The sequence below is a fragment of the Curcuma longa genome, chromosome 11 (genome assembly GCF_044706935.1).
Source record: "Curcuma longa cultivar G26 ecotype Majalengka, Jawa Barat chromosome 11, ITB_CL_G26_1.1, whole genome shotgun sequence".
NCBI lineage: Eukaryota > Viridiplantae > Streptophyta > Magnoliopsida > Zingiberales > Zingiberaceae > Curcuma > Curcuma longa.
This window is the reverse complement of record NC_133871.1, coordinates 26,295,153-26,314,698: the sequence shown is the minus strand read 5'-3', so window position 1 is coordinate 26,314,698 and position 19,546 is coordinate 26,295,153. Positions and strand designations below refer to the sequence as shown.

General features: G+C 41.6%; 3 protein-coding genes and 1 pseudogene across 3 annotated transcripts; 3 read left to right on the top strand and 1 right to left on the bottom strand.

Moving 5' to 3' along the window:
* Positions 1 to 37: 37 nt before the first annotated feature.
* LOC141841094 (coatomer subunit epsilon-1-like) lies at positions 38 to 4,312 on the top strand. The gene is given in 8 exon segments (XM_074729216.1): positions 38 to 175; positions 177 to 215; positions 317 to 400; positions 1,658 to 1,809; positions 2,379 to 2,514; positions 2,594 to 2,749; positions 2,881 to 2,960; positions 4,124 to 4,312. Coding segments are annotated over 8 exon segments (867 nt in total). The 5' UTR covers positions 38 to 49; the 3' UTR covers positions 4,218 to 4,312.
* A 4,363-nt stretch (positions 4,313 to 8,675) lies between these two features.
* Positions 8,676 to 10,772, top strand: LOC141837584 (uncharacterized). The gene has a single exon (XM_074724965.1). The coding sequence runs from the start codon at positions 8,676 to 8,678 to the stop codon at positions 10,770 to 10,772; it is 2,097 nt and encodes a 698-aa protein (XP_074581066.1).
* A 2,458-nt stretch (positions 10,773 to 13,230) lies between these two features.
* On the top strand, positions 13,231 to 17,209 carry LOC141839348 (uncharacterized). Its single transcript, XM_074727079.1, has 7 exons — positions 13,231 to 13,313; positions 13,717 to 14,169; positions 14,252 to 14,415; positions 14,502 to 14,582; positions 15,084 to 15,159; positions 15,238 to 15,336; positions 16,882 to 17,209. Exons 2-7 carry the CDS (start codon positions 13,734 to 13,736, stop codon positions 16,974 to 16,976), a joined length of 951 nt encoding a protein of 316 aa, XP_074583180.1. The 5' UTR covers positions 13,231 to 13,313; positions 13,717 to 13,733; the 3' UTR covers positions 16,977 to 17,209.
* A 794-nt stretch (positions 17,210 to 18,003) lies between these two features.
* Positions 18,004 to 19,357, bottom strand: LOC141841297 (putative sugar phosphate/phosphate translocator At3g11320; annotated as a pseudogene).
* Between the last annotated feature and the right edge of the window lie 189 nt (positions 19,358 to 19,546).

Below are 19,546 nucleotides of genomic sequence, written 5' to 3'. Positions count from 1 at the left end.
GATCTCCGATCTCAGTCTTCGTCGACGACACTATTACGAGGCGACGGTGATGGCGGCCACTCCCGACCTCCTATTCGGACTCCGGAACAGCTTTTACTTGGGTGCATATCAATCCGCCATCAACAGTAGCGACATTCCGAACCTCTCCGCCGACGATGCCCTCGAGCGCGACGTCAGTCGTCCATCGCTCCTACATCGCCCTCGGATCCTACCAGGTTTGCCTGCCCCTTCTGATGCTTGCTTGCTCTTTTCCTTTGGATCTGTTCTTATTTGTGCGAAGATTTGGATCTCTGACTGCATCTCCGTTTCTTTGCAGCTTGTCATAAATGAGATCGATTCGTCGGCTCCTACGGCTCTCCAAGCCGTCAAATTGCTTGCTCTTTACCTATCCGGAAGCAAGGTTTGAGTTTTTCGCTTCATTTCTTCTTGTGTGGAGATCAGATCTTGAATTGGACAGGCTAGATTTTTTAGACATTCTCGACGTGTTTCCTTCGATCTGGGAAGTTTGAGCCTCAACAGTAGTCGTTCTATTCTGCCTTTTTGTTCTTTCTGATTGATACTCTAAAATCTAAATTTTAATTGTCAGAGGACATTTTATTTTATTTTTTCTGTTGTCAGATTATGCTCAACGTGAGATATAATTGCTGATTTCTCTCATAAACGTATATTAACAAATATTGAGAAATTGAATGAACTTTGAATACGCACACCAAATAATTGACTAGATTGGCTATATCCCCACTTTTTATTAAAGTTAAAGGCAGAATTCTACTGGATTTGTGAGCATATTCTTAAAGGGACATGAAACCAAAATATTGTTTCCCAATGAAGCTGACATATTAAATTGATGTTAATACAAGGTATTTTAGTCATAATAATATCGGAGGGAACATTGTCAGTGGGTTAGCGGAATGAGGAACTTGGATCATTATAGCTGTTATTTTGATTAAAAATACAATATTTAATTTCCATGTCATAATCTAAAGGTTTATGGACGAAAAAGTTAAATGTATATATTTGTTCAAATTTTGATAGGATGTTATAGATATGTCAATTAAAAGTACTCAATGATTGATAAAATTCATACTGATTGTGATCTTTGTAGCAACTAACCTTACACTTTTGAACTATCTATTGAAATTTTGATGAATATTATTTTTGATGTGGTCTCTTGTCTGTTGAAAATCTACAAATGTTGGAAATCCAAAGTATTCTCCATGATTGCTTTCTTTGTAAACAAGTCCTTATTTCCATATGTTGGAATCAGTAGGTCGGAAGAAGAATGGATGACAATAGAAATAGAGATAACAATTTAGAAATGTTTCGAAACAAGGATGGGATTCACAGGGAAGAATAACTAGTCAATGATGCTGTTGAAGCAGTTCAAAATGGTAGCAGCAAAATTTTCTTTTTGTTTGGCACAGGCTTGTTATCTTGAGCCTTTAAGCATCTGGATTTAATCTCTTATGTCAAGGGACAAGGGACTGATTCTCCATGTAGGCCTTTTTTTTTTTTACAATTGATTAAATTGGGGATACAAAATGTATTTTTAAGGCTCAGGGATTTCTCAGTATATGGGGATTAAGCTATTTCATATGCCTCATCGTGATAAATATACCCTGATGAATTCTCATTGTATCTTATTTTTGTTATATAGGAAGCTGCTATTTCAAGTATCCAGGAGTGGTTAAGCGATGCTGCAATAGGAAACAATCCTGTCCTTCGTTTGATTGCTGGAATCATATACATGCATGAACAAGATGACAATGAGGCACTCAAACATACCAATGCTGGTGGAACAATGGAACTGTGAGCAAGCACTTTCATCAAAGCCAAAGATATGCTTATCTTGTATTATTTGGTTCTTAGTATGAATTTTATAACCTGTAGTTTATGTTCTCTTCTATATTTCACCCAAAAATTAAAACTATCTTGGCAAATCTGCTAGAATGTGATTTTCTTGAAATTGCTTTCTTTGTCCATGAAAATTTACCGATCCATTTACTATTTGAATCTAGAATTTCTGCTTCTTATAAAGTTCCTTCAAGTATAGTGAGTTTTCTTTTTTTATTTAGATTTTTTTGGGATCTAAAACATATTTTGGCTGTGACAACTGGATGACCTTGGTTATAATTGATTCCTAATAAATATATAATGCTTTTTTCTTTCATATGTTCCCAAAGCTTAAAATTTTAGAACGCTAAAGAATCTAATTATATGTAGGTGAAATCTGTAGTTGTTTTCACCAGACAATATAAAACAGTAAAACAGCTTAATATTGGATAGAGGTGGCTACTAAAGTTCAATGCAGCTTCTTTATTATAGCTAACTGTTAATGGTTTCTGAATTAGTACGGTTGGGTTTTAATGCTTTTGCAGCCATGCACTGAACGTTCAGATATTCATTAAGATACAAAGGTCAGACTATGCAGAGAAACAACTTAAAGTTATGCAACAAATTGATGAGGATCATACACTGACACAACTTGCAAACGCGTGGTTAGATTTGGCAGTGGTAAGCCAAGTAATTAATGATTGCAGCAAATTTCTGATATTCAACTTTCATGAGTTCACCTAATTATTTTCTGTTTCAGGGTGGTTCTAAGATACAGGAAGCTTATCTAATTTTCCAAGACTTCTCTGAGAAATATCAGATGACTGGAATGGTTTTAAATGGTAAGGCTTTTTGTTGTATTCACACAGGTCGCTGTGATGAAGCTGAGTCCTTACTGCTTGAAGCACTAAACAAGGTAGACTTGAAAATCTGTTATTCGTCTCCATCAATCAAGCACTTTGTCAGTTATGTTTTCATGGATGATAATGTCACTTTAAATTCCATTGCAAGCTATACAATAGATGAACATGAGAATTTTGATTTCAGTATTCAAAGGATGCAGAGACCTTGGCCAACCTTGTTGTATGCAGTCTTCACCTTGGCAAGCCTTCCGCAAGATTTCTCAAGTAAGCATGACACCCTTTTCTCAAACCATATTCTATGTTTCTCATATTTGGATATGAGTAACTTACCTAGGTACTAATCTAGATGCATGGCATATCATTTTCTATTAGTGGGAATGTGGGGTCAAGTAGATATATGTTTCTGATACATGATACACTATCAGGACCGTGTCATGTCAACACTGGTTGGATTGCTAACAGACACAATATTTAAGAAATTCTAACATATAAAGGCATTATTTTTGGGGGCTAATGTTCTCACAGTCAAAGGATTGCCCAATTCTTAAGGCTTAGAGGATGTATACAAACAAAATGTTCAGTATCTAATACCTTGAGATAAGAGCTAATTTATGTTTGTTCAGAACAGTGAGTGTATAAACTTGAATGTTCATTTTGGATTGACTTAGTGAACAATTCTAACAAGAACATGACAAAATTTGACAGTCACGAAGTGGTGATTAAACATGCGGGGTGGTTCAAGTATGTGGGGTAATTAATTACGTTTGAGTAAAATAAAAGTGGTCATTGCCCAACTGTTACCATCACAATCACGAAGTTACTTTTTTGTTTGACCAGGGATAGAAACGAGTAGATTATTTCTATCAGAAATCAAACTCAATTACTAGTAAAATACCTTTCTGTTCCAGATATTGGTTGGAGTCATAAAACTCCAATGTAAATTCAAACCCACTCCAAGTATATAATGCCTACCATCTGAATGCTATTTTCTTTGTATTGATCCTAAATCTCAGAGATAATTGTAGCTTGAATAGTAACCGTTCGCTATTGAAGCAGTCACCTGAAGGTTAAATTGTCTTACTATAAGCTCTCATTTATAGTATATGGACAGCAGCAATGTTCACTAAATTGAACTGCAATCTCTTCCAAAGGATTCGAGAATTGCATCTCTGGCACTTCCTGTTGCCTATTGATTAGCTGCTTTGTCTTGACTTGCAGGCCTAGTGATGATCGATAAGCTTTGACAGATTTCTTAAGATACTACTAGTTAAAGATAAATCTTGTGTTTGTGTTAATCCTTTTAAGCAAATCATATCCATTTATTAAATTCAAAGTATATATATATTACTTTCGAGCTAATCAGACCCATTTACCAAAACACCCAGCATCAGTTCACTTGTTCATTCCCTTATTCTTTGATCATGCAGTCAGCTGAAGCTGTCACATCCGGACCATATGCTTGCTAAATGCCTAGCAACAGCCGAAGATAACTTCGATAGAGCTGTTCAGTCCATCGCATGATTCTACTTGATCACTGCTTTATTCTCGCCTTAGTTTTTTGTTCTTGTTTTGTGATTGATACTTTAATGTGTTGAGTCTGTTCACCATGGCATTAGTGTCTGACTTTGCTTTGTCATTGAGTTAGTAACTATGAAATAGAAAACAAACAGGTGATAAATTATACCTACAATCGTGCTAAAGAGGTCAGAACTCACAAATTCAATCTCCATCACATTAAAAAAAAATTACCCCATAAAAATGAACTCACTTACACTTCTCCCAAGTCATAATTCTGATCAAACAACCTGGTGCCATCATAGTGTTTCAACTTGAATAGCATTTTTTCAAGAGGTAATCATGAGTTGTGGATGGATATAGTGCACCAAACAATATTGAATTTGACATGAATTAGAGAGCAATTGTACATATCAATTCTTCTGTTTTGGAACAAATTGATTGCAGCTGCATGGGAGGATGCGTTTGGGTGATCAGTTAAGGTAAGATCTGTATGAATAGGGCTGCAGAGTGTTGCATCATTACCAGAGTGGACATGGATCTGCAGGACAGCCATCTCAATGAAAAAGTAAGCGGTGATAATAAATTAATCTGATGGATTTGGGTACTCAAATCACGTCTTTTATTAATGATCATCATATAGCATCTCCTTTTCTACCTCCTTTAATAATTTGATGTGGGTAGCAGATATATATGTAGGTTGTATTTTATCTTCTGGATTATCTTGAAATATCCTTCCTCTTTCTCTATAAATCCATTAGTCAGTTTCATATGAAACTATTAGAAAATTCGGAATCAACTCTAAATCTAAATCAATATATATTTAAAAACCTCAAAATATTTATGATATCAAATTTAAACCGCTCTTAGATTTAAATTTGATATCATAAATTGATAGTAGTAAATTAAATTGAAATTACATCTTTATTGTTTTTTTTATCAATTCAAAATATCAATTTACTCTATCGAATTCAGATTTGAAGACATAAATATATTAAAAAGATTTTCAAAAAGTACATTCATTTTGATTTAAAATAATTTGAAATTCTCTAGATCTATCAGTTAATTTTGGATAAAATTGATTAATGAATTTATATTATTTAAAAATTTAATATTTTTTAAATAAGAAGAGTCTTAATAACTCATTTAAGTCTGAGCCTATGATAAATTTTAATGAGTTATAAATTTAAAAATTTATTGTTCACCAAAATATCATTTTTTATCTTTAGGATATATATTACTTAACAATTGATGATATTATCACATTCTTGTTTTGCTTATTACAGTTTAAACTAGTTTTTCCTTCCATTTTGACTTGACTTGAGTGAAAAAGAATTAAATTAAATTAAGTTTCTTTCTTTTGTTTTATACTTTCTATGTAAACATAACACGAACGTTTATTTCTTTCTTATATTTTCGATGTAAATATAACATATCTCTTTATCTAAAGAAGAAAGAAACCATTGACGTTTATATATGTACATATTGGTCTCCAAAAAACTTATCTTATTCATTTAAAATTATGTTTATCTTGATTATTTTAAATTATGCTATTATTTTTTAATCATGTGTTTAGTTTAGGGCACTTAGTTGATGATAGTTTAACCCTTAGCAATAATTTTCCCAAGTTTAGCTAGTTGACATCCTCTAATCCTATACTCATATTCTATGCAACTTAATGATAGTACGATGTTTTTTTTTCTTCAATTTGATACACGAAATTTAATAATTTTACTATTGCGTTAAAGCTCTTTTTCTTTTTCTTCTTAATTAAAATTTCACAAAATAAAAGCACACCCAAAATAAAATAACAACGACAACATCGGAGAAACGAACAAAAATGAAGAAGCATACAAAACCTTGAGCACTTCCAACATAATTTGTATGACTTTTCTTCTTGATTGTCGTCATCCACTTGTTTGGCGATTGGCAAGAAGAGATGATGAAGTCGTAATGATGCTTGCAAAGATGACAAAGGGCAAGACGATGAAGAGTGCAAGGACCATGGCGTAGTTAACCAAATGAGTTTTCTTCGTCTCGTGAATCCATTGTAGAATGTAAAATAGAAGCCCAAGCGGAACGACTACCATAATACAAATAAAAGACACCATTTCTTGAGTAGAAATGAGATGAAAACCTGGAGGTTAGATCATTCTCTTAAGTTACTTCAACCATTCCCTATATATTGTTTGATCTTCTCTTTAAATTAAGAATAAGCGAAAGAAAGAAAATTTAAAAAAAATGACAACAAGAAAGTAGTTTATTGGATGAAATTTAAAAGGAGGAAATATATTATGACTTGCTTGTTTTGATTATTATATCTTAAATTATTTTTTCTCTTCTAGGTTGGAAATAAAATAAAAATAACTCAATGGAAATTAAATTTCTTTCCTTTTTTTTTATTTACTTCAAGTAATAAGATAAAATAGTTAGTTAATCATTTCCTTTCCTTTTTCCAACTTTATCCTTTATTTTTTTAATAATCTAGATATATAACTTTTCGAATCGACTAATTTTGAAGATGTCCTGTCTGATCCTACGAAAATTTTTCATCGGTCATTAAGATCATCCTTGAACGACGCATCACTTGGCCGTCAACATTTTAAAATCAATCTGCAGTGTACTATAATTAAAAATCAACTCATAGATATTTCAACCCATGGATGCTTCATTAACTGCAAAAACACTTTGTCGTTGGACCGTAGCTCCGGAGTCCGGAGGCAACTTTATCCCTCGTAAACATAGCACAAATGTTCATCAAAGAAAGAAACTTACAAGCTCATATACCACCAAAATTTAACAAAATTTCATCAATTTTTTCTCTCAACAAATTATCCAACCCACTTAAGATCACATTTGCCATACTCAAGAAAAAAAAACTATCATAAACTATAAAAAAAAAGTAATTTTGGAAGCTATCAATCAATTCTTTTGTTTTTTTTTCTGAGATTAAGTGCAGTTATTCATGATTAACATTTAAGTCTCTACAAAGATTAGATGCAGCCATTAATCCATGATTTACATGTGCAGAATAAAAAAATATAAGAATTCTTATCAAAACGTCTCATTTATTTCTTCTCCATGCAAGTTTCATTTCCTTCGCTTAAAAGGACAGCCTTTAGTTCCATTTCTTGATCTACTTTTAAAATTGCCTAGAAACAAGTTTATCTGTTGATCACAGTTCTAAATTAGTTCTCCTTCCATCTTCGCTGAAAAATAAAAAATAAAAGAATTAAATGAAATTGAACTTTAAGCATTTCATTATATATAATTTGATATTCTGCGTGCGCCGCGTCCGAGAGCGCCACGTGATCCACCGTCCATCATGCGATCGCGGATCAGATCTGACTGTCCAAATGTGGGAATGTACAGTGTTGTTCTGCCCCTGACCCCGTCGTTGCTGCTGCCCTTGCTGCGTCGTCCGACCACCGTCGGCCCGAGCGCGATCGACGTGCCGCTCGTCGGTCCTTCCACGGCCGGCCTCCGGCCGCGATTTAATCGGAATCCGATCGCGATTTGATCGGAAATCGATACGTGCCACTGCCGACCGTGTTCCAGCCAAATTGCGTTGGATTCCGGTCACAATCCGATCGGAATCTGACGCCGATCAAAGCGCCGGTGAGTGGCACGTCGATCGTGCCCGGGCCGGTGGCCGGCGGTGGCCGGACGGCACGGTGAGGGTGGCAACAACGGTAATAGATCGACTGTGTCACTCACGATATCGCGCAGTGCGAGTCGCATAGAATATCAAAACTCTTCGTTATATTATGTTTTTAAGATCAGAAGAAAGGAAAAAAAAACTCAATTGTCGGACGTCATGATTCCAAATATATGCATACAGCTTTATGAAGCTGTTCAGAAGATTATCAGTACTCGAACACTACAGGGCTTAAAAATAGCAACGAGGATGGATCGTCACACTGCATTCTCGATCCAGTTTGCATCTTTGGGAGCAAGCTCGGTAGCTAAATTTGGGAGTTTGGAGATGAAGTAGAGGATCATACGCGATACGTACGTACGTGTGCAGATGCGTGCAGTAAAAAGGTAGAAGATGATGCAGGAACGGACGGACAACAGTACACGAGGTGGAAGAGGAGTGGAGCCAGATCTTCCTGTTGGAGACGGAGTTGCAGCTTACAAGAAAGGCTGTGCCCTTCTGCTTTAGCGCTGCGTCTGATGCATCATGCAGCAGCGGCAATGGTGGTGGTGAGCTAGGAATAGGATGGGCAATCACCTACTACCGCTACTATACTAGACGTCACGAGTTGGAGGGATTGGGATTGAATCCTTCTCTTCTTTCGTGGAGGAGAGCGGCGGAAGAGAAGGAACAGGAAATCAGGAATTGAATGATCGATAGAGACGTTCAGTGACTGTTAGTCGAGGTCATTCATGGCGTTGCATGGACGAGCGAGATTCTGCTGCTGTTAGTGGAGGTATATATAGGGAGAGGAAGGAGGGTGTTGGATGGAGGCGGAGGCGAAGGAGGTCGCCGGCGATGAGGAGGGGATGGTTGCGGGCGCAGCGCGGAAGCGGTACGAGAGGCTGGTGGCGGTGAGGAGCAAGGCGACGAGGGGGAAGGGGGCGTGGTACTGGGCGCACCTGGAGCCGGTCATGGTGGTGGCGGCTGCGGGGGTGGGGCAGCCAGCGGAGACGAAGCTCCGGTGCGGTCTTTGCTCCGCTCTGTTTTCCGCCTCGAACCCCTCGCGGACTGCTTCCGAGCATCTGAAGCGCGGCGGCTGCCCCAACTTCTCGTCGCCTTGCTCCGCGGCCGCTGCGATTGATCCCCGGCCCATCTCCTCCTTCCCGCCGCTGCCGAGGGCCAAGCCGGCCCTGGTTCTCTCGGGAGGGAAGGAGGACCTCGTCGCGCTGGCGAGGCTGGAGGATAGCGTAAGGAAGCTCAAGAGCTCCATGGCCGCCCCCGCGTCGGCTCTTCCCGAACCACAGGCCGACGCTGCCCTCTCCCTCCTCGCCGACTGGCTTTTGGAGTCAGGCGTCGCCGTCTCTCCTTCCTCCCTCGACCACCCAAAGTTCCAGTCGTTCCTCAACCAGGTCGGCCTCCCGTCTGTTTCCCCGCGCCGGCTCGTCCTATCTCAACTGCACGCGCGATACCTCGAGGTCGTCTCCGACTCAGAGGCCAGAATCCGCGACGCCGCCTTCTTCCAGCTCTCCTCCGACGGCTGGAAGTCGTCGGCCACGTCATCCGACCACGCGATTGTGAGCTTCGCGGTGAACCTCCCCAACGGGAGAACTTTGTTCCACCGCTCCATGCTCACCGTCAGCAGAGCGCCCTCAAGCTACGCCGAGGAGGTGCTGCGGGACGCCGTCGCCAAGCTATGCGAAGGTTTCACCGAACGGTGCGCCGGCATTGTCGCCGACCGCTTCAAGAAGACGGCGCTCCGCAACCTCGAGAGCCGGAACGAACGCATGGTCAACCTCTCCTGCCAACTCGAGGCATTCAATGGCTTGATCAAGGACTTCGCTCGGCAGCTCCCCCTGTTTCGAAAAGTCTCCGGCGACTGCCTCAAGTTAGCCAACTTCATCAACGTCCAATCCCAAGTCCGAAGAATTTTTCTCAGGTATCAGCTCGAAGAGCACGGCCACTCTCGCCTTCCAAGAACTGCCTCCGTTGGTGATCGTCAAGCCTCCGACGAACTAGCAGTGGTGGAGGATGTGATGGAATTCGCCCGTCCAATCCAAATGGCTGCTCTCGACGAGGACTACAAGCTGGCTTACCAAGAGGAACAGCCCGCCGGAGAAATGGCGGAATTGATTCAAAATGGTGGCTTTTGGAGTGAACTGGAGTCCGTTCACTCATTAGTGAAGCTAGTGACCGCCATGGCCCATGAAATCGAGCTGGAACGGCCACTGATCGGCCAATGCCTGCCTCTCTGGGACGAGCTAAGGACCAGGGTCAGAGAATGGGGCGTCAAGCACAGCATGAACAGCGAGGCGGTGGAGAAATTGATCGAGACGAGATTCTTGAAGAACTACCACCCCGCATGGTCAGCAGCGTTCGTGTTGGATCCACTCTTCCTGATCAAGGACGCCGGCGGCAGGTACCTCCCTCCTTTCAAGCGCTTGTCCCCGGAGCAAGATAAGGACGTCGGCCGTCTGATCACGCGGTCGGTGTCGCCGGAGGAAGCTCACATTGCGCTGATGGAGCTAATGAAGTGGAGGTCAGAAGGACTGGATCCCTTCTATGCCCAAGCCGTTCAGGCGAAGCAGCACGACCCCTCGACGGGGAAGATGAAGGTCGCCAATCCACAGAGCCGTCGGCTGGTGTGGGAGACATGCTTGAGTGAGTTCAAATGCCTCCAGAAGGTCGCCGTGAGGCTCGTTTTCCTCCATGCCACTTCCTGCGGGATCAAGCGCGATTCCTCACTGATGCGCTGGATGCATGTTCATGCTCACTCCGAGGCTCCGAAGAAGATGGCTTTTCTCACCGCCCATTCAAAGATCGCCAAAATGGATTCCTCCACTGAGACGATGGACCTGGACGTCCTGAACATGGCGGACGACGACGCACTCGGAGACTTCGCTGGTGCCTCCTCAGTCCTGTAACATCTGTTTTCTGCGTATTTCTTCTTCTTCTTCTTCTTTTGCTGAGTGTAGACTAGGATTGTAGTAGGAATGCTGATTCTTTGTTTGAGCTAGTTCTTGATCAGTCTTGTTCTTCCAACATCTACTCGAGATTTTGTTTGGAGTGGGGAGTAGAGACATAAAGAACTATCAAATATTTGTTCGAGTGATTGTTTTATCCACTTTGAATTCGATTAGTTTGCAGAAGCTAAATTGCAGATCGAACAGCAAGTTGGAATTTTTGCAGAGACTCGTCAAAAGGAAGACACATGCACCTACTGGACTAGCTCTGTTCTTCGATGATCAGAGGACTAACAATTCACCGGCGATATGAGTGCCCTACTCACGAACTCCTTGCTGTTTCACATGCCTATATATCTAGGGTCGTTCTAAAATCCTTGCATGACCTTAAAATATGAGGAAGAACAGAGGCCTTGTGATGTTTGCATGCACGTTAGCATCTTTGGATTCTATCAACTGCTGCACTGTTGATTAATGAAGCAGGTACTCTTCCTGCCAGCTTTATCAATGATTGATTTCCGAGAAAGGCTCCAACGCTGCTTTGGCATGATCGAGCTTTTCTAGGAGATGATGATTGACAGTCGAGATCAAACTACCACTAGTCGATACTCGATAGGCCATGGCTGGGCGGATGGTGAGCTGGAGGTCAACTTCAGAAGAAGACAACCGGAGAAAGGATTAGGAAGAAAAAAACTGAATCTCCGTTGAGACCCACCACCGCGGCCGCCAAGGCCCACCGGGGAGGAGGGGGACATGGAAGAGCAATCTGAACCCTAGTGCGCCTGTTGCCATCGGCAAAAGCTCATAAAGGGCTTCTCTTTCACATCGTCGTCGGGTGGCTTTTTCTCTGACGAGCGAGACCATATAGCCTTTCTGTCTCCAGCGCTTGCCTTTTGCTTTCTTTCTCACTGTCAGCCCTTTCTCTTTAGCAGTCACGAGAGCTTGCCATTTTGATCGCCCAGTGCTGCAGTTCCATTGATAGTAATCCATTTTTCAGACTGGAAGACGATCACAGACAGTAGTTTCATTAATCTCTGAAGTTGAAAACAAATTGTCTTGTCACCAACGTCCTAAAAATGCTCACCAATTCGCTTAAGACAGAGAAGGAGAAGAGATGCAAGTGTGTCCATTGCTGCTGGTGCTAGAGGAAGCTTCTCCTGGCGCGAATGGTGAGCCAGGGCCATGCGCCAAGGAAGAAGAAGATCCGCTGTGTCGGTGTAATTTTTCTCCTGGTTCGAGGGTAGAATGGTAAATTCGGAAAACTAATGAATATATCGGGCGATAATAACGCGCTTTAAACCGAGATGCTCCCGTTTTAAACTCTCGAGCAAATTAATGATATCTTCCGGTACGGAAAAGAGTGCGCACCCCGTCGCGTCGCTGACCGGCTGACCGACCAACCGACGCAGCGCGGCAGCGATCGGCTTTGGGGCACGGGTGGTCCCTGCCCCTCGCCGTCCGTACGGGGGCCAGACCCGGCCCACCACCCTTATCTGCCCACCGCTCGTCCGGAGCGAAGACGACGAAGCGCGGGAGTCGCGATGCGCGCGGGGATGTGGGGCCGGTCGCCGGCGGCCTTTTGATTGCAACAACGGATGGCGACAGAGGACTGCGGCGGAGGGGGTGGCGACGCGATCTGCAACGTCGACCCGTAGGGGCCGGAGGGAGCGAAGGGAGGTGGAGATGGCGGCGGCGGCGGCGGCGGCGGAGGAGGAGGTAGCCGCTGGCATCGAGTTCATGGGCCTCCATATCGAGCAATCGGCCCACCCAAAAGCCTGCCAAGGCCCAATTGTCCAGCGCGAAGGACGGTGCAGTGCTGCTAATCTGAAGCGAACAAACACATGCTTTGCAGTACTGCCTTTGCCACAAAAATTGTGATTAAAGAAAGCACTCCAGTCCTCTGCTCCAAATAAAATATATTTATAGGATAAGGATTCAAATTTTACAAAGCAATATCTTTTTTGATCATGATTAATTATAATTTTTTAATTTATTTTTCATAGATATCGTGGAGCCGATCGTATGAGATCGCTGAGGTAGCAGATTTTATTTTTTAGAAGAGATGATTTGTCTTCACTCCCGGAATATAACTGAGTTAATTATGATAGAACAGATTTACAGAGCGGATAAGAGTTTGATATTTTCTTCTAATCAATTATAATTTTTTGATTTATCTCCTCGTAAACGCAGGATGATAAATTTTATCAAGAGATAATTAAAATAATAATAATAATAAAATACTTAATTATTATTTCTTAAAGTTAAGGAGTGTTTTGGCAACTAACCGAAGCTACAGGCGGTAAAACGGTGGAATTAAAAACTTCAGGCGGCATTTTGAAAAGGCGGAATGCGGGGGGTGCAAAGTGAAAATTTACTCTTAGGTTTGCCTTTAAGCGATCTCCTTTCCTCGTCGGTGATTCCCCTCCATTCCGTCATCGTTAGGGCGGACGATCGCGCAGCCGTAGGAGGTCTCGTCGTTCCCGGTTTGTTGCTTGAAGAGCGGTGCGTGCTTTTTTTTATCCTCCCTTAGGCGATTAGGCTTTGTGTTCGTGTCTCGAGTGATGATCGGTGCTTGTTCTAGACATGGTGATGTGGGAAGAGTTTCGTATTTCTTGGGAATGATCTAGGGTTTTGCTTTTCAGAACGTTAATTTGTCAGATTAGTGGATAAGCTTGGTCGTTTGATATGGGAAATTTTAGTTTTGAGATACATCGTGCTTGGCATGTTATCTAACTGGAAATTTTGGAACTTCGTAATCGATGTTCATTATTTTTTTAAAGGAAAGAAGAGCCTTTGCTTTGTTTTATTCATGTTATGGTTACTGTTCTTTACTTGTGTAAGATTTAAGTGGTTATTGAGATCGTTTGTGCTTAATGCATGATGGGATTTCATTTTCCTTGTGCAGAGTCATACTTTGAGAAAATGAAGAGGGGAAGAGGTGGTATGGATGACTTCTTTGGTTTTGGGGATCCATTTGCTGGGTTTGGTGACTTCCGCAGACCAGGGAGTTTGATCTCTAGTGTTTTCGGTGGGAGGGACCCCTTTGATGATCCTTTCTTCACACAGCCATTTGAAAGCTTAATGGGAAGAAGCATGTTGGGACCTAGCATGTTTGGTCCTAGCATGTTTGGTCCTAGCATGTTTCCTGATCAAGGAACCCTCTTTGGGGAGGCTAGCAACCCTTGGTTCTTGGAACAGGCTCCTCCGGCCAATAAGTCGAAGGGTCCTGTTATCGAGGAGCTCTCTGATGATGATGAAGACAAAGAGAAGGCTGGCGAGGAGCACAAAGAGAACACAAGAAAACATTCTAGACCATATGAAGAGCCATTTGTTCAGGAACCTGATGAAGCAGTTGAAGGTACACAGATACCTTTCTGATAGCTTCAGCTTCTTGTAGGCCATTAAGTGTCAATGCTTATTAACTGCTTGTTTGTTTTCAGAAAATAAGAGCAGGCATATACAATATATGAACAGCTTCAATCACCCTGGCATGATGCAATCACAGGGTAACACTTTTACATTCCAAAGCTCATCTGTGACTTATGGCGGTCCAAGTGGTGCATATTACACTTCATCCACAACAAGGAGAATGGGAGGCAATGGAGTAAGTGATCAAGACTGTGAATTGGAACAGAATACCAAATTATCTCAGCATTCCACTTACACTACTATGCTTTATAATCTTGTCAGGTTGTTATGGAGGAGAGCAAGGAAGCCAACACCACTACTGGTAGAGCTACTCATAGGGTGTCTCGTGGGCTTCATGACAAAGTATGCACAACTTGGATAGACATTCTTCTCTTGATTATCGACTTGTTTGGAACCAGTGGAAAATTATATGTTTGGACAAATTCCAAAGGATCATAATTTCCCCTTTTTTTCTTAGAATCACAATTTCAATTATTATATTTTGGTTAAAGTGTGGAAATGACTAAATGAGACTTGTGATTCAATTTCTCATGTTTGGAACCATAGGGATATATTTGGTATTACAAAATTACATTACAGAATCGTTTGGTCTCATAATTTTTAGTAATGCTCAGGAAGAATTCCACTAATTTTGTTTCCAAGCCTCAAATTGTTGTGGGCGTTGGAATTCTAATCTCCATCTTTTTTGTTTTCTGAAAATGGAAGTCACTAAAATATTAAAATTTGGTTTTCATTAATATTTTTTTTCTGAACTTGTTGCAAGGTCCGTTTTTGAGTTTCTGATACAATGTTGTACATCATAGGTTGTCACTTTATAATATTACCTAGTAATTATATTTTCAGGGTCACTCAGTCACAAGAAAACTGAATTCTGATGGGAGGGTAGACACACTGCAGACGTTACATAATCTCAATCAAGGTTAGGCGCTTTGTTCTAGAACAGCTTTGAGGATGATTTTTTTTTCTCCTATTAATTTGACTGTGTTCCTAACATTAGATGAGCTTCCTGCTTTTGAGAATGCTTGGAAAGGGAATTCTAAGAAATACTTGCCTGGATGGGACCAGGGGCATGATTCCTTTGAGAATAAAGGCTTTAGTAAGTAATTAGTTGATTCCATAATTTTTTTATTTGTGGTCTTGTAATTATTATCATGTGGAATAGATTTTTTTTAAGTATTATTTCCTTGCCAAGGTAGATGGTTATTAAGAAAAGGATTACATTGTTTGACACCCTAAATGAAGCGTGAATAAAGTGATTGCTGGAATATCATTATATATGCAAAGTGGAAGCGTGAAATTGGTATTAGGAGACAAACATGATAAATCATATTAGGACATGATAAAAATATGAGATTGTTTCAACCTTTGTTTGAATTTCACACCTGTAGTTTAACTCTTTCTCTAACAATGAATTAGACTATTTGTGATTTTTTCTTTCCTGAATATCTTTTTCAGTAATCATACATTATTGATTCAACTTTAATTCCACATCACATTAAACCATGTCTTTGGCTTCTCGTTGCCATGTAATATTGAATTAACTTTAAATCTGGCATCACAGTAAAACTTGTGTTTGGCTTATTGTTGCCCTGCAATAATAACCTAATGTTTCCATTATGATTTGGTGGCAGAATGGCTATAGTAGTTAGGCATAGAAGAGAAGCTTAAGAGAGACATCAAGTCTAATTCGGTCATTGAATAAATTCTTGATTCAGTTCTAATAAGTTCATGCACATTTTATTACATCAATCTTTCTTGTATTTTGTAGATTTTACTATTTAAGTAGGCATTTGACATGTTCTTGGCATTAGCTGATGACTATGCAAGTTGCATATCTAAAGAACTAGTATGCATTGATCACTGAGTAGTTGGTTAAATAAGCTAACATTTGAGTTGGCTGCCATAACATAGCAAAAACATTGTCTTGATTACATGGGAAATTAAATGAAAATCTGTTTCAAATGAGATAGCTCCAGTGAAGACTAAATGTATATTGTATAGTAAGAAAGGCATGATAGCCATCTATTGCTGTTTCTTTGGATCGCAGTAAAAGGCCAAACTTGCTCTCTTCTATAAATTTTTTGATATAAGAATTATGGTGTTTTTTCACCATCCAGCCAAACTTAAATAGGTATGTTCTCAATTTGAGAAATATGAAAGACATTTTGGTACTTTATTGGTGTTTCCCCACCTCAGATTATGTTTCTGTGATAAAAAACTGATAGGCAATCTAAGCTCTATTATTTGCTTGAGTTTTGAAGCTACCTAGGCTAGTGCTGATAACTGATAATGTCAGTGTTTAATACGCTAGCATAGAATATTACGGCTTATGTAGTAAAACTGATAGGTCAATGGCGCTCGAAATGTTTGCTTGAGCTTTGAGTAACAACAATGTTTTATCCAAACTGTGTTCCTTCAAGAATCTTCTAGTAATGCCTGGAAACTAATTAGTATGGCTAGATTTACCATAGAAGACTTCAAATTATCTATTAATATTACATTTGTTAAAAACAATATTAATACCATTTTTTTTCGCCACAAATCAGCAAAGAACCAAATGAACCTTTTCTGTTTGGCCATGATACCATAATTTGCTGTGTCATATAACCCTAATTACCCCGTTTGGTCTTTTATTATGTAGTAAGTAGCAGCAGCAGGGCTCAAACAGCAAGAGGAAAGGCCCTTCTTCCACCCCCTGAGAAACCACAGGACTCTGGAAGGATGCGGTTGCAGTAACAGCCGTGATTGGACTGGACTCTTTCAAAACCAAAGGTGCCATTAAATGAACCAACCATTTAGTTGTATGAATAAATACACGAATTCCTCTAAAATGAACACTGGTTTGGCACTATGATCTTCCCTCTTGAGATTTCCATCAAACACGCCTATGCCTGTGTTGCTTTAATGATGATATTGTTGTATAAACAAGTAGAAAACCTAATATCAGATTGAATGCTGAATTTAAATTACTACTGTTTGTATTTGAGATTGATGTTTGATGAATTTGTTTTGGTTTATTCCAGCAGGCTTAAGCACATTTAGAAATTGAAATATAACTCATGTTAGTGATAATTAAACTTTAAGGCAATGAGAAAAATATATTGAATTTTGAGGGCCCATTCTCAACTCTCATCCTCCATTATTCAATTCTAATGATCAGATGAGCCGGACATTCCACATGATAGCTTACTCATCACCTGGTGAATTCTTCCTATTTGAAACAGTCCACAAGCTAAAGCTGTGCCCCATTGATCGAGCAGTGATGGCGAAGTGACTGATCCCCATCACCCTGGTTCGACCATGTTGACTACGACCTAAAAGACCTTGATAAAAAGAAGAGTTAGATTCGAGAGAAAATGATTGGAAAATAATAGAGGCAATAATAGCAATCCTTGCAATTTATTAGACATAATAGAATTGATTAAATCTCTTTGGTATGATTTCTTGGGGGAATAATTTTCAAGATGATTTTGCATTAGTACTGTAAACTTGTCAATGATTGAAGCATATTTTTATTTTTAGATTAAGTGCTTTTGGAAGAACAATTTTCTCTGTTTGTAGTGGTCTAAAGGAGTCCAGAGAAGATTGAGATAATTTTTCATGATGACAATTTTGTCTATTTCTTGTTCAATATCGACGATTCCAAAAAATAAAATAAAATGTTTTTCTTGCCACTCATTGGCTCCTATTAAAAGGGAACAAAGAACAGAGTAGGAATAATTTACTAGCCGAAGAACAGTAATTGTTGTAAGAATTGCCCAAAAAAAAATGAAAAATAATTAGAAAATAGAAGTTCCAATCTTGTGATCAAAGGAAGTGTCTCCTGGAATAGATTCTCCGTCCTTATTCCTTATCCTTTAAGAGACAGCAATCAAAGTTATCGTGGAAATGGCTACACCACCAAGCGATTAATGGAAATTTTGCTATTTTTTGCCTTTTTTTTCTTCAGAATTGATTCGATCACGATGATGGTTTGGACCTCTTCTTGGCCTCGCTGTAGAGGGCGACGCCGGCGATGGTAACGCCGAAGCCGAGCACGCCCATGACGGTGACGGGGTTGCGGAAGACGAGGACGGAGACAAGGGCGGCGACGGCGGCCTTGGCGTTGCCTAGCACTTGGAGAGTGAGCGCGCTGGTGTGTTTGGTGACGAGGAAGTTGGTGAGGTTGACGAGGTAGGCGACGGTGGCGTTGGCGAAGAGGAGGAGGGCGAGGGAGGGGTCGGCGCGGACCTTGCCGGCGGCGGCGGCGAGGACGCCGGGCTCGTAGCAGAGCGCGAGGGGGAAGAGGATGGCGGCGGCGATGGGGGCCATGTGCATGAGGAGGTTCATGGAATTGAGCTTGTCGGCGGGTTCGACGTCGGAGGAGGAGAGGAGGATTCCCTGGACGACGGACTTGAGGGCGCGGCCGGCGGTGGACGCGAGGCAGAGGAGGAAGCCGAGGGGGTGGAAGAGCGGCTCGCTGTTGGCGGCGAGGACGATGCCGAGGACGACGGGGAGGAGGGCGGCGTAGACGGCGGCGGGCTCGCGGAGGCGCGTGAGGGCGAGGGCGAAGAGGGCGGTGAAGAAGGGGGTGGTGGCGCCGACGGCCTGGTTGAACGACACGGGAAGGAAGCGGAGGGAGGCGTTGCCGGAGACGACAGAAAGCGAGAAGATGGAGGCGAGGGCGGCGACCTTGAGGAGGTGCGTGCGCGAGGCGAGCGGCTGGTAGGGGACGAGGCGGAGGCCCCGGACGGCGGCGAGCCCGTAGGCGGAGCACGCAGCCATGTGGAGCGCGGTGAGGAAGATGGGGAAGCGGAAGCCGTAGATGGTGAGCAGGTACTTGTTGAGGAGGAGGACGCCGATGTTGGAGAAGTACCAAGCGCCAATAATGAAGGCGGTGAAGACGGTGGAGGAGGAGGAGGAGGAGGAAGAAGGAGAAGGAAGAAGAAGGGGAAAAGAAAGGGAGAAGTAGAAGGGAGGAAAAGGAGGAGGAGAAGGAGATGGGCGGCTTGGCGGGCGGCGTAGCCGGCATGTCCAGGAGTAGCGGAGCGGTGGGATCGAGGCGGGCGGGGTTGCTGCTCCGGCGAGTGGTGGTGCCGCCGGAATCCATCATGATCTCTGCTCCTCCTCCTCCTCCTCCTGCTGCTGCTGCTCAGTGAGTACTACGTCACTCACTGTCTGATATTAATGCGATGCTTTTGGATCTACAAAGACGTGGACGTCTGGATGCTGCGGGAGAAGGAGAGGATCCAAGCCAAGGAGCTAGATGGTGTCGGTGGTGGATTAAGGCGACATAATTAATTAATTATAATTAACATAAAATTAGC

Coding starts and splice junctions, on each gene's coding strand:
- LOC141839348 (XM_074727079.1), top strand. CDS start 13,734: ATGAAGAGGGGAAGAGGTGGTATGGATGACTTCTTTGGTTTTGGGGAT. Junction 14,170..14,251: donor ACCTGATGAAGCAGTTGAAG/GTACACAGATAC, acceptor GTTTGTTTTCAG/AAAATAAGAGCAGGCATATA. Junction 14,416..14,501: donor GGAGAATGGGAGGCAATGGA/GTAAGTGATCAA, acceptor TAATCTTGTCAG/GTTGTTATGGAGGAGAGCAA.
- LOC141837584 (XM_074724965.1), top strand. CDS start 8,676: ATGGAGGCGGAGGCGAAGGAGGTCGCCGGCGATGAGGAGGGGATGGTT.